General features: G+C 39.7%; 1 protein-coding gene across 1 annotated transcript in view; it reads left to right on the forward strand.

The window, feature by feature from the left end:
• The window catches only part of OPN5 (opsin 5), a 34,194-nt gene extending 22,289 nt beyond the window's left edge, over positions 1 to 11,905 (forward strand). Inside the window, exons 5-6 of the mRNA XM_065913416.1 lie at positions 7,473 to 7,714; positions 11,842 to 11,905. Of these exons, the coding sequence (XP_065769488.1) occupies positions 7,473 to 7,714; positions 11,842 to 11,905 (306 nt within the window). The remainder of the gene's footprint in view (positions 1 to 7,472; positions 7,715 to 11,841) is intronic.
• Positions 11,906 to 13,108: the final 1,203 nt, after the last annotated feature.

Here is a 13,108-nt window from a genome sequence, read left to right on the forward strand (position 1 = left end):
GTGTGTGTTTGTGCTCACTCAGTCGTGTCGGACTCTTTGCAGCCCCGTGCACTGTATCCCTCCACTCTCCTCTGTCCATGGAACTTTCTAGGCAAAAAGACTGGAGTGGGTTGCCATTTCCTCCTCCAAGGGATCTTGCTGACCCAGGGCTTGAACTTGAGTCTCCGGTGTCTCCTGCATTGGTAGGCAGATTCTTTACCCCTGCGCCACTTGGGAAGTCCACCTCCATGTCAGAGTTTCCTACTATTCCACGCTGCCTCTGCACACAGATGAGACAGAAGACTTTCCTTCTTGGAAAACTCCTCTGCTGTAATGCCTCAGATATACTGGGGTCAGAGGTAGAGCCGTATAAAGCTTTTTCATCCCTATTCTGTTCTTGCTTTAATTGGTTAATTCACTGTAATTGATCCATGGTGAGCAGTTTTGCTTGTGTGACACTTAATACCAGCTTGAACCATAGCTGGAACATACTGGTATTGCTTGGTCCTCTGCAGCAAGATATATTTAAAAGCAACTGGGTTGCAGATGTGTGATTCTTTTGTAGAAGCTAAACACATATTCTGTGAATTTCCTCCCACAAAAATGGCCTAATTTAAGAATTTAAAGTTTTACTCCTCTCTCAGTGAACCAAAAGACAGTGATAAAAATGAAGCAATTAAAAAATAAACAACTTAGAAGAGACTGCTGGTACAGGTGCCTGTATTAGAACTGGTTTAAAGATATTTGGGAGAGAAATTTTGGAAAATAGAAATGACACACTTAGAAATGTGGAAAGTAAAGAATACACTGATAGGAAGATTAAATGTGTTCCAAGTTAAGTAGAAAGTTTTGGGGAGGGATTTCCCTGGCAGTCTAGTGGTTCAGACTTCACCTTTCAATTAATGGGGTGCAGGTTTGATCCCTGTTTGGGTAGCTAAGGTCCCACTGCCACACATTCAGAAAGCCAAAACATTAAACAGAAGCAATATTGTAACAAATCAACAAAGACAAAAAAGTTTCTGGGAAAACTGAGTGTCACCTGAAAGTTTTGCAAATTTTTGTACTATCTCCTAAAATAACTTTAATATTTAATATTTCAATGTTTAACATTTTGTGGAGTATATATATATATACATTTCCATTTATTTTTATTAGTTGGAGGCTAATTACTTTACAATATTGTAGTGGTTTTTGCCATACATTGACATGAATCAGCCATGGATTTACATATATTCCCCATCCCGATCCCCTCTCCCGCCTCCCTCTTCATCCCATCCCTCTGGGTCTTCCCAGTGCACCAGCCCTGAGCACTTGTCTCATGCATCCAACCTGGGCTGGTGATCTGTTTCACCCTTGTTAGTATACTTGTTTCAATGCTATTCTATCAGAACATCCCTTCTCCCTTCTCCTCGCCTTCTCCCACAGAGTCTAAAAGTCTGTTCTGTACATCTGTGTCTCATTTTCTGTCTTGCATATAGGGTTATTGTTACCATCTTTTAAAATTCCATATATATGCATTAGTATACTGTATTGGTGTTTATCTTTCTAGCTTACTTCACTAGATGGGCTCCAGTTTTATCCATCTCATTAGAACTGATTCAAATGAATTCTTTTTAATGGCTGAGTAATATTCCATGGTGTATATGTACCACAGCTTCCTTATCCATTCGTCTGCTGATGGGCATCTAGGTTGCTTCCATGTCCTGGCAATTATAAACAGTGCTGCAGTGAACACTGGGGTACATGTGTCTCTTTCAGATCTGGTTTCCTCAGTGTGTATGCCCAGAGTGGGATTGCTGGGTCATATGGCAGTTCTGTTTCCAGTTTTTTAAGGAATCTCCACACTGTTCTCCATAGTGGATATACTAGTTTGCATTCCCACCAACAGTGTAAGAGGGTTCCCTTTTCTCCACACCCTCTCCAGCATTTATTGCTTGTAGACTTTAGAATAGCAGCCATTCTGACTGGATTGTAATGGTACCTCATTGAGATATTGATTTGCATTTCTCTGATAATGAGTGATGTTGAGCATCTTTTCATGTGTTTGTTAGCCATCTGTATATCTTCTTTGGAGAAATGTCTGTTTAGATCTTTGGCCCACTTTTTGATTGGGTCATTTATTTTTCTGGAATTGAGCTGCAGGAGTTGCTTGCATATTTTTGAGATTAATCCTTTGTCTGTTTCTTCATTTGCTATTATTTTCTCCCATTCTGAAGGCTGTCTTTTCACCTTGCTTATAGTTTCCTTTGTTGTGCAAAAGCTTTTAGGTTTCATTAGGCCCCATTTGTTTATTTTTGCTTTTATTTCCAATATTCTGGGAGGTGGGTCATAGAGGATCTTGCTGTGATTTATGTCGGAGTGTGTTTTGCCTATGTTCTCCTAGAGGAGTTTTATAGTTTCTGGTCTTACATTTAGATCTTTAATCCATTTTGAGTTTATTTTTGTGTATAGTGTTAGAAAGTGTTCTAGTTCCATTCTTTTACAAGCGGGTGACCAGTTTTCCCAGCACCACTTGTTAAAGAGGTTGTCTTTTATCCATTGTATGTTCTTACCTCCTTTGTCGAAAATAAGGTGTCCATAGGTGGATTTATCTCTGGGCTTTCTATTTTGTTCCATTGATCTATATTTCTGTCTTTGTGCCAGTACCATACTGTCTTGATGACTGTGGCTTTGTAGTAGAGCCTGAAGTCAGGCAGGTTGATTCCTCCAGTTCCATTCTTCTTTCTCAAGATTGCTTTGGTTATTCAAGGTTTTTTGTATTTCCATACAAATTGTGAAATTATTTGTTCTAGTTCTGTGAAGAATACCATTGGTAGCTTGATAGGGATTGCATTGAATCTATAGATTGCTTTGGGTAATATACTCATTTTCACAATATTGATTCTTCCAATCCATGAACATGGTATATTTCTCCATCTGTTTGTGTCCTCTTTGATTTCTTTCATCAGTGTTTTATAGTTTTCTATATATAGGTCTTTTGTTTCTTTAGGTAGATATATTCCTAAGTATTTTATTCTTTTCATTGCAATGGTGAATGGTATTGTTTCCTTAATTTCTCTTTCTGTTTTCTCATTGTTAGTGTATAGGAATGCAAGGGATTTCTGTGTGTTAATTTTATATCCTGCAACTTTACTATATTCATTGATTAGCTCTAGTAATTTTCTGGTAGAGTCTTTAGGATTTTCTATGTAGAGGATCATGTCATGTGCAAACAGTGAGAGTTTCACTTCTTCTTTTCCTATCTGGATTCCTTTTATTTCTTTTTCTGCTCTGATTGCTGTGGTCAAAACTTCCAAAACTATGTTGAATAGTAGTGGTGAGAGTGGGCACCCTTGTCTTGTTCCTAACTTTAGGGGAAATGCTTTCAATTTTTCACCATTGAGGATAATGTTTGCTGTGGGTTTCTCATATATAGCTTTTATTGTGTTGAGGTATGTTCCTTCTATTCCTGCTTTCTGAAGAGTTTTAATCATAAATGGATGTTGAATTTTGTCAAAGGTTTTTTCTGCATCTATTGAGGTAATCATATGGTTTTTATCTTTCAATTTGTTAATGTGGTGTATTACATTGATTGATCTGTGGATATTAAAGAATCCTTACATTCCTGGGATAAAGCCCACTTGGTCATGATGTATGATCTTTTTAATATGTTGTTGGATTCTGTTTGCTAGAGTTTTGTTAATGATTTTTGCATCTATGTTCATCAGTGATATTGGCCTGTAGTTTTCTTTTTTTTGTGGCATCTTTGTCTGGTTTTGGAATTAGGGTGATGTTGGCCTCATAGAATGAGTTTGGAAGTTTACCTTCTTCTGCAATGTGGAGTATATTTTGACATGAGAAGGTTATAGAAAATGATTGTGCCTCATGTTAACTGCGTTTTCACTTCAAAAACATAAGTAACATTATGCATTACTTTGATATCTAATTTTTTCCCCCTCTTTCTACTTTAAAACTTGATTTCTAGTCATTCAATTTAAAGTATTTAGCTTTATTCAAATCTCAGGAAAACCACTTGGGTTCATTTGCTATGGGTTTAAAAGCTTTGGTATATTTTAATTCTCTTCTCTCCTTTTAAAAAGGATAACAAAATGCAAATGTCTTAAGTCCTTACTGTTCCCCATTGCACACTCCCATAAAAATAGGAAGTATGTAGAATGTAGAAAATATTATGGACTAAGCGTTAATCTATTTTTTGTCAATGACTTTGGCAGCAGCACAGCTTTTGAGATACTGTGAAACCATCTTATGACTCACCACAGGAAAAAGGATGGAGCTATGTTAAGTTTCTAGACATCTGCAAGAGCAAGCTTTATTTATATCGTATTGTTTATTTGGGGATTTAGGAAAAAAATAAAAAAGGACCTTCACTGTGAGCTTTGAGGCATCCAGTCCATTTACAAACAAAAGTCACACAGACCAAACCAAATACCATTTCTCCTGGGTAAGCTTCTGCAGAAAGATTGGAAAGTAAGCAAGTCAGAGAGTTGCATGTGTGCTTTAGGCCTCCTTGATAACTGCTGAGCACAGGTGAGAATTTTGACCCAGGACCCTAACTCGGGGCTTCAGGATGTCCACGAGGTCTGGTCTCATTTGATTCCTCTGCTTGGGATTTCGATTGCTACAGGAAAATGGATATTGTTGAGGTTTTTCTCTGCTGCTGTTAATATTTAGAGATGAGCCTGAACTTTTTGGGTAGAACTTTAGAACCTGAGACTTTCTGGCAGATTTCTCATGCTTCCTACTTGAGACACCTGACAAATATGGGGTTCCCAGGACAAGTGCACCCTACTGACGGGCTCTTCCACAGGTCAAGAAGACTGAGGGGTACAGACCATTTCCTGCATACAATAGCTCAGCTCTGCAAAAGCATATTGAAATACACATACACACAGATGACTTTGATATAAGGAAAACTTTCCCAGTTGAATTTCAAAAACAAAAAAGCACGCACAAATATCGCCGCTTTAACTATTATTAAGAAAACATTTGCTATCTCATTTCTCATCCTTGATCCTCCACACCAGCTTGTTGTGACCTTGTTGATAGGAACTGTTATTTTACTTCTTTTTAAAAACATTTATTTATTTAATTGTATCAGATCCTGGTTGTGGCTTGCAGTCTCTTCGTTGCCACGCATAGGCGTCTCTCTAGTTGTGGCGTGAGGGCTTAGTTGCCCTGTGGCATATGGAATCTTAGTTCCCTCATGAGGGATTGAACCCACATCCCTTGCATTGGAAGGCAGATTCTTAACCACTGGACCACCAGGGAAGTCCCTATTTTACTTCTTAAATGAGGGGATGGGGGCTGAAAGAGGAAGTGGTACCTGAGCTCAAATAACTCCATCCTCTCATCCTCCCAGGGCTGTAGGGAGCTCAAAGGTAAAAGGAAGGCTGACTTTTCCTAAAACTGCTGTATGAAATCCCAAGGTGGATCTGATTATTCTGTTTATAGTCACATGTCCAACCTTGTTCCTACGACTGTAGCCAGGGGCCCACAGTCTACTGGTTTGACCAGGCTCTTGTGAGTCCTATGACACCAACTCCATAAAAGCCTATACAAGGCAGAAGGAATGCCGGCAGTGCTAATCAAAGGTACAAGGGAAAGAGGAAAATAAATACAAATGAACAACACCAGCTCTTCATCACACAGAGGGCATGTTTGAGTATATTTCATTATTCATTTTACAGAAAGAATAGTCTAGTAGATAACAGTTTAAGGAAGCTTTGAAGTTAGGTCACCTGTCTCTCATCTAGGGCCTGAAATAGTCCAGATTTAAATAAAACCCAAGGCTTGGACTTCCTTTTCAAGTCTCAGTACTCTCATTAAGACCCCTCTTGTCTCTTGTTTAGATTGTCGCCTTAACAAACCTGCTCAGAATGGAAATTCTAGGCGAGGAGAATTTCTGTATCTGCTTTGTTCATTGTTTTATCCTCAACAAAAGCATGCAGGAGATGCTCAATCATGCTTGTTGGTTGAATGAATAAACAATGACCTTTCTGCTTCCTGTGTTTTTCAGCCACATTTTCTTTTATAGGTTAATCTTCCTAAATACGCCTCTCATATGTCTCCTGCTTAAAATCCTGCTAGTGCTTTCAGACACATGGAATTCAGTGCAAGCTCAGTAGTAGGTTATACAGACCCCTGAGGGTGTGGATGTTATCTTTCTTTCCAGTCTCATCTCCCTTTGTTGTTTTCTCGTATACCAAAGCGAACTGCTCACTTGCTCCTGAACAAACCTCACACATACCTGTCTTTGTCTTTGCTTGTGCTGGTCTCATGTTCCTTTATTTCCACTTGCCAATGTGTAGGTTGTATGCCACCTTTCTCCTGAGATTGTGTCTTACTTTTCTCCATAGCATGTAATTTTGTCCTCCTCCAAGCTGGCACTTAAATCATATTCAGCTTTGTTGAGCCGTTGTTTGTGTTTTAGAGAAGGGGTCCTCAGCTTCTGGGGTCTAATGTCTGGTGATCTAAGGTGGAGCTGTGGTAATAGTAATAGAAATAAAGTGCACAATGAATGTAAGTGTGCTTGAATTGTCCCGAGACTATCCCCCTCACTGATCCGTGGAAAGATCGTCTTCCATGAAACTGGTCCCTGGTGGCGAAAAGGTTGGGGACTGCTGTAAAGGGATGGAGCAAAGGCATGAAAGTGTGCTGGTGTCCCCACAGCACCTACACAGAATCTCACACAAAATACTTGCTAAAAAAGATTTGCTGGATTCAAGTGGGTTAACCTATAGGGTCAGACTACATTCTTAAAGAGACCGGATTAGAGGAAGTGAGGAACTAGTCAGTGTGGGTTAAACCTTATCTCTAACTATTTTTTTATCTAAAAGTTAAGAGTTTCCTCAAGGTAAATATAATTTGATGAAAGAGAAAAATACTTTCTGGAAAAGTCTCACTTCATACAACTGTGTCACTTTGGTTTGAACTCACTGACTCTCTTTTCCTCTGTAATGAGTGGATTTCTACTACCTGAGCCTCAGACTTGAGAAAAACTTGAGCCGAAGGAGATTGCATTTCATAGAAATCTCTGAAGAAGATTCCTATTAGAATTTCAAACAAAGGCAGAGTTTCTAAGTTTGCTGAGGCAAATGTGGGTGATTTAAAATTTCATCAAGGTGAACACATTCTTCATCTAGTTTTTAAGTGAATGTGGGTTGAGAAATCTGGAAATTTCAGGTGCACGCATGTCTTTTCAGCACCCTTTTCCTGCTCCATGTAGGCACATTCTGACAGCTTTTATAGGGTCAAACGTTGGGTCTTTTGGGTACGTTCAAATTCTGGAGTGGAGAATGCAATGCATAGAGTAAGAATAGTTATTACTTTTTCTGGCTGAATATCTCAGAAATCCATATGAAATGATTCCCACTGGCAAGATAAATGAAAAGATGATAGACAGACTTCCTTGGGTGTGAATAGGCTACCTGCTCCACACCCCATCATTTCCACCAAGTGTCTCGATTTTGTTCTCTGTCACTTTCCCTCACCAGGTGGCGATGTTGATTTGCGCTGGCTTCCTGATTGCCTGGATTCCTTACGCGGTGGTCTCCGTGTGGTCAGCTTTTGGACGGCCAGACTCCATCCCCATACAGCTCTCTGTAGTGCCAACCCTCCTGGCAAAATCAGCAGCAATGTACAACCCCATCATTTACCAGGTCATCGATTACAAATTTGCCTGTTGCCAAACTGGTGGTTTGAAAGCCACCAAGAAGAAATCTTTGGAAGACTTCAGGTAAAATTTCAGAAGCTGGAAATGAATGACACCTTCTTTGTTTCAGAATCCCGTGGGATTGAAGGCACCAGGACATGCTGCCTTCTTAGGATTAGAGCTCAAATCACTTAGGATGAATGCAAGGAGGACTTTATTTTCTGTTCACCAAAATTCCTGAAATCAAGTAATCACATATGGAGGAGTCAGACAATAGGAGTAGAGGGTGAGAGCAGTGATTCTGTTTTTTATTATGGAGCAGCTAAGATATGGAGCTATGCCCGTTTGAGCATCCATCATCTTCCTTATGTGGAACCAGATTCAGTTCAGTCCAAGAGTACTGTGCCACATGTCATTGATCCCAAATTAACTTTTCACAATAGAAAGGAGTGTCTTGTTTGGGATATTTCTACTGTTAGCTAAGATGTATGATTTGGACAGGCAAAGGAAGGGGAGATGACACTTTTAACCTCTGCCAGTTTCTTTATTTTCACAAAAGACCCATATGATTCCTTCTCTTTGCCAGATGAGGACACAGAGGTTTCAGGAAGGTGAAGGTCTATTGGGCTTCAAAAGTCAAGCATGTTGATTCTTGCTTAAACTACATCTGTAGTTATATCTGGGCTTGCCTGGTGGCTCTGATGGTAAAGAATCTGCTTGCAATGCAGGAAACACAGGAGATGCAGGTGTGATCTCTAGGTTGAAAAGATCCTCTGGAGAAGAGAAGGGCAACCCACTCCAGTATTCTTGCCTGGAGAATCCCATGGACAGAAGGGCTTGGTGGGCAACAGTCTATGGGGTCACAAAAAGTCACCTGAGTGACTAATACACACACATGGTTATCTGTATATTTACTGATACTTGCTTTAAACTGATATTCATTTAAGTTCAAACACATTCTGAAAGATTTACATTTTTAATGTTGACTCTTATTATTAATGCTATTTTATGCTATGACTGCTGTGTTGCTTTTAATTATCCCACTTTCTGAAAAGATCCTTAAGTCATAGTATAATTTAAAAAAATTAAACAGGAAAGAAATCTACATTTTTGTACTCCCTTCTCCTACATTTTGTGATTTTGATGTCCTGGTTTACATCTTCTGCTACACAATGGACCAGTGAGTTTGGGGATGTAACATAATTTTTCCTAAAGACTGGAAAGGCTCAGAGTGAGTCAACAGTGAGTTCATCATCTTCTATATTCACTCAGGGACAGTCTTCGTCGAATGTGGAACAGGCACTAAATTCCAGGTCTGAGGTGAGGGGCACTGAGAAGGCCACTTAATTCTTACTCACTTGAGGTCTAGATAGCTTTTATTTGCCTTGAGTGAATATGGAGCAGCAGAAAAAGGTGGAACTAATGAGAAGATGTAGGTTTTGACCCTGATCTTTCACTGTGCTCGAGCAAGAGACAAATCTTTTGACCCAGAATTTCCTTAGCACATAGGTACAACATCAAATAAAATAGATTTAAAAGGCACAAAACAAAAGGTAGTGTTGTCATTGCTGCTGTGGTCTAGGGGAAGGAACACACAACCTAGAGGTAGGAGATCACTGTTTAAGAAGGATTTTGCTATTTATAGGGCTTCTTTTTTGGCTCAGTGGTAAAGAATCTGCTTGCAATGGAGGAGACGCAGGTTCAATCCCTGGGTTGGGATGATCCCCTGGAAAAGGAAATGGCAATTCACTCCAGGATTCTTGCCTGGGAAATCGCAAGCAACAACTATATCTTTGGAAAAATGAACTACTCAGAGTCTAGGATTGGGATGACCTAGGATTTCATCTTTCAGGTTGTAGTAATTACAGAAAATGCCCATGTAAAAAGAGCTAGGTGGTGTTAGTGTTCTTTTTTTCCACACTGCTGGTGGTTATTACCATCTCTGTTGAACTGAATGAAGTGAAGTGAAAGTCGCTCAGTTGTGTCCGACTCTTTGTGACCCCATGGACTGTATAGTCCATGAAATTCTCTGGGCCAGAATACTGGAGTGGGTAGCCGCTCTCTTCTCTAGGGGATCTTCTCAACCCAGGAATCGAACCGGGGTCTTCTGCATCGCAGGCGGATTCTTTACCAGTTGAGCTACCAAGGAAGCCTAAATTCAAATGCTAAAATGCATCTACTTTGGATGTAATGACACTTTGCCCTCATCAGCTATTAACACTATTATGAATGCGGGTGGAGGGAATAGTTTTAATAGAGCAGTTGTGGGAGAAATTAGTGAGGCACTTTTTCTTCTGAAGGAGATGGGAATTTGACAGGCATGGCTTTAAGGCAAATTTCACGTGCCTCATAATTTTGCTTCAGACTGACTCTGTGTTCTGTATATTTGCTCACAAGTGTGAGTAGCACATAAATATTCAACACCCCATAATAAAAGGAGAAAAAAAATTATGTGGAAGAAAGTGACTTAGGGCCACAAACCTTTGGAAAAATCAGCCAGGCAAGAGAGAACTCAGTTCACCTGCTCCTGTCAGCCATTTATATGAAATATAGAGGAAGGCAAGGACGCCTGCCTTACTCCAAAGTTTCAGCTCTTGGTGGAAAAATCAGTTACTAGTGATGAAATAGGGTGGGGGCTTGGATTCTAGATGCTGAAGCATCTTCAGGGAAGAAATGTTGAAGAGATGTGATGAGTTTCAGATTCTAGAAAGATCTATTTTGGGGGAGAACTAGAAGATGGAGACGTGGTCACCAGAATTTTCTTTTTAGCTTTCCAAAGAAGACAACAAAAGGAATCTTATTTGTCTTTGTTTTTATTAAGAAGCTAAGAAAATAGGTAATGTTGAGGATTATAGAGGAAGGTGTCGTGATGGGAAACCAGTCCAGAGTGGTTCACATGCTACCAGAACAACTCAACTGAATGAAACTGCATTCATTTTATCCTTGGTCTTTCCTTTTCTGAGCTCTAAAATGTATTTATTCCTACTGGGAGACCCTCTTGGGAAATACTTTGAATTCAAATAAAAAGAGCTAATGTGTTAAATATGAGATTGTGGAAATAAACTTGGAGTAATTGCAATGGTTCATTAAAAGTTAACTCATTTCTCCTCCCTCTGAATTGAGGTCTCCTGAGATTTTGGTAGCAGCTGATGAAGGAGAAAATGTGCCCAAGAGCCCCTTTTGAAGTGTCATTACTCACTGCACTGTGTTATCCATATTACTTCCCTGGTGGCTCAGACGGTAAAGCGTCTGTCTGCAGTGCAGGAGACCCGGGTTCGAGCCCTGGGTTGGGAAGATCCCCTGGAGAAAGAAATGGCAGCCCACTCCAGTACTCTTGCTTGGGAAATCCCATGGATGGAGGAGCCTGGTAGGCTACAGTCCGTGGGGTCCATTATCCGTAATAGTCTCCCATATTTTCTAAGTGGGGGTTCTGTACCTTGGCTGTATATTAGAAACACCCAGGGAAATTTGCAAAAATACTGCTGCCTGGACCCATCTGCAGAAATTTGGATTTAATTGGTCTGGATTGGGTCCAAGTGTCAGTTGTTAGGTTGGTTATCTCCCCTAGATGATTTGCCCACACAGCCATGACTGAAAGCCAGTGAACCAGAGTCTGGGGAAGGAAGACATTGACACTGCAGCTCATGAAGTCATAGGCCTTCCACCCCATCTAAGGACCAATGAGTCCACTCATCACCAGTAACAGGTGACCCAAACTTCAGATGCAAGACCAATTGTAGATGGACTAGACATGTTCAGAAGACTCTGGGGGTGCATAGTGAATGACCAAGGCATTCCACATCCCTGATATTTTAATAAAGATGAAAAACAAAGCCCCAAACTCTGGCATTGTTTGTAATCAAGCCTCCCCTGACCACCTTAACTGGTTGAGTCACTGGGCCCAACTGAGTGGTAGGTTGTGTGCAGTGGATTTTGTCCTAGAGGACAGGAAACTCACTCGGGCACAGGAAATGTGCTCTAAGCAAGTGGCTCGCTTTTGGAAAGCTCTGCTCAAGGAATTTGTTGACTTTGAATATTCTAAATCGAGTTACTATTTCCCATCTCTTTGAAATTCAAGTTTTGTGCAAATAATCTTCATGGTACTCAAGTTTGACATCATCATCATATTTATGTGTCTATAACTGTGTGTATATATACAAATATGTGTGTGTTATATATATCAAATTGCATTTTTCTTCTCCTGTGTCCAGGCTGCACACTGTAACCACAGTCAGGAAGTCTTCTGCTGTGCTGGAAATCCATCAAGAGGTATGAAGATGGACACAGCATTACTCATGGACATGATGATTCAGTTACTTGCCTCTTCGCTGCTCTTAATGTTTGATTGTGACCACACTTTTCTCTTGATATTATATTTTTATATTTTGTACATTTTTCCTTTTTTTCCTTGCTAGGACTTGCTGAGAAATCCAATGGCCGAATGGAAACTAGATGAAAAATTACTACTTTAAGGAATATTGCTAGGATGAGCCTCCTTGTTTTTTTTTTTTTTTAATTCTATTTTAAAGCCTATTGTCATGCAAAGTGTTCAGCCTGAGATATTAGGAACAATGTTTGAAATTTTTACTTATTAGGCCATACTTAATTTCATTATTATTATTAATGTAGGGCCAGGGAGGCTGTCTCTGGGGCTCATGTAGGTGGGTGATTATAGAGACTGTGTGTTGGACTGTGACTCTATGACTGGGAGATGCTCTTGATTCTTGCAGCCTATCTCTTCTCCTGCTGAGAGAGGATCACACTCTAATGGTAGTGATGTCCCAAAGTAGTCCTCTAGGGAAATCCCTAAATGGAAAACACTTCTATCTCAGAATTTGAAGACCAAAATAATTCCCACTGATGATAAATTTACTCACATGGAATTTTTCTCATATTAAGTTCTGCATATTAATACAGTGGGTGATACAGAGTATTACTAGTTATAACCTTTAAGAAACAAATGTAGTGAACATAGCTGTCTTGTTCCTTTTATTCATTTGTTCTTTGTCACCTTTGTTCTTTCTTTCATTCATTCTCTTTTTCCTCTGACAAATACCTTGTGAGGTCTGCAGGTAAAGAGATGCAGTTAAAAGTGGCATAGAGTGATTTCATTGTATGTTTTCACATCTTATATATTGGTGCAATTTCTTTACAATAGGCAGATTTAATTTGTCTTTGTGTATAAAGCAGCTTTAAAGATATATTATCAAGTTGAGTAGGGGAGAGGAAGAGCTTGAGGGTAGAATACTGAAGGGGTCACTGATGTCTGAATAACAAAATGTCTTAAAGACTGTCCCAATATCAGAGGTTGTTTATACAGGGAGACCTTAGAGATACTGTGGACTGGGTTCCAAACACTGCCAGCAATGGAACAGTTCAATAAGGCAGGCCATGTGACTTTTGTAATTTCCCAGCGCATCTAAAAGTTATGTACATACTATAGTCTCTCAAGTGTGTAGTATCATTGTGTCTAAAACA

This window comes from Muntiacus reevesi, chromosome 20 (genome assembly GCF_963930625.1).
Source record: "Muntiacus reevesi chromosome 20, mMunRee1.1, whole genome shotgun sequence".
Lineage (NCBI taxonomy): Eukaryota > Metazoa > Chordata > Mammalia > Artiodactyla > Cervidae > Muntiacus > Muntiacus reevesi.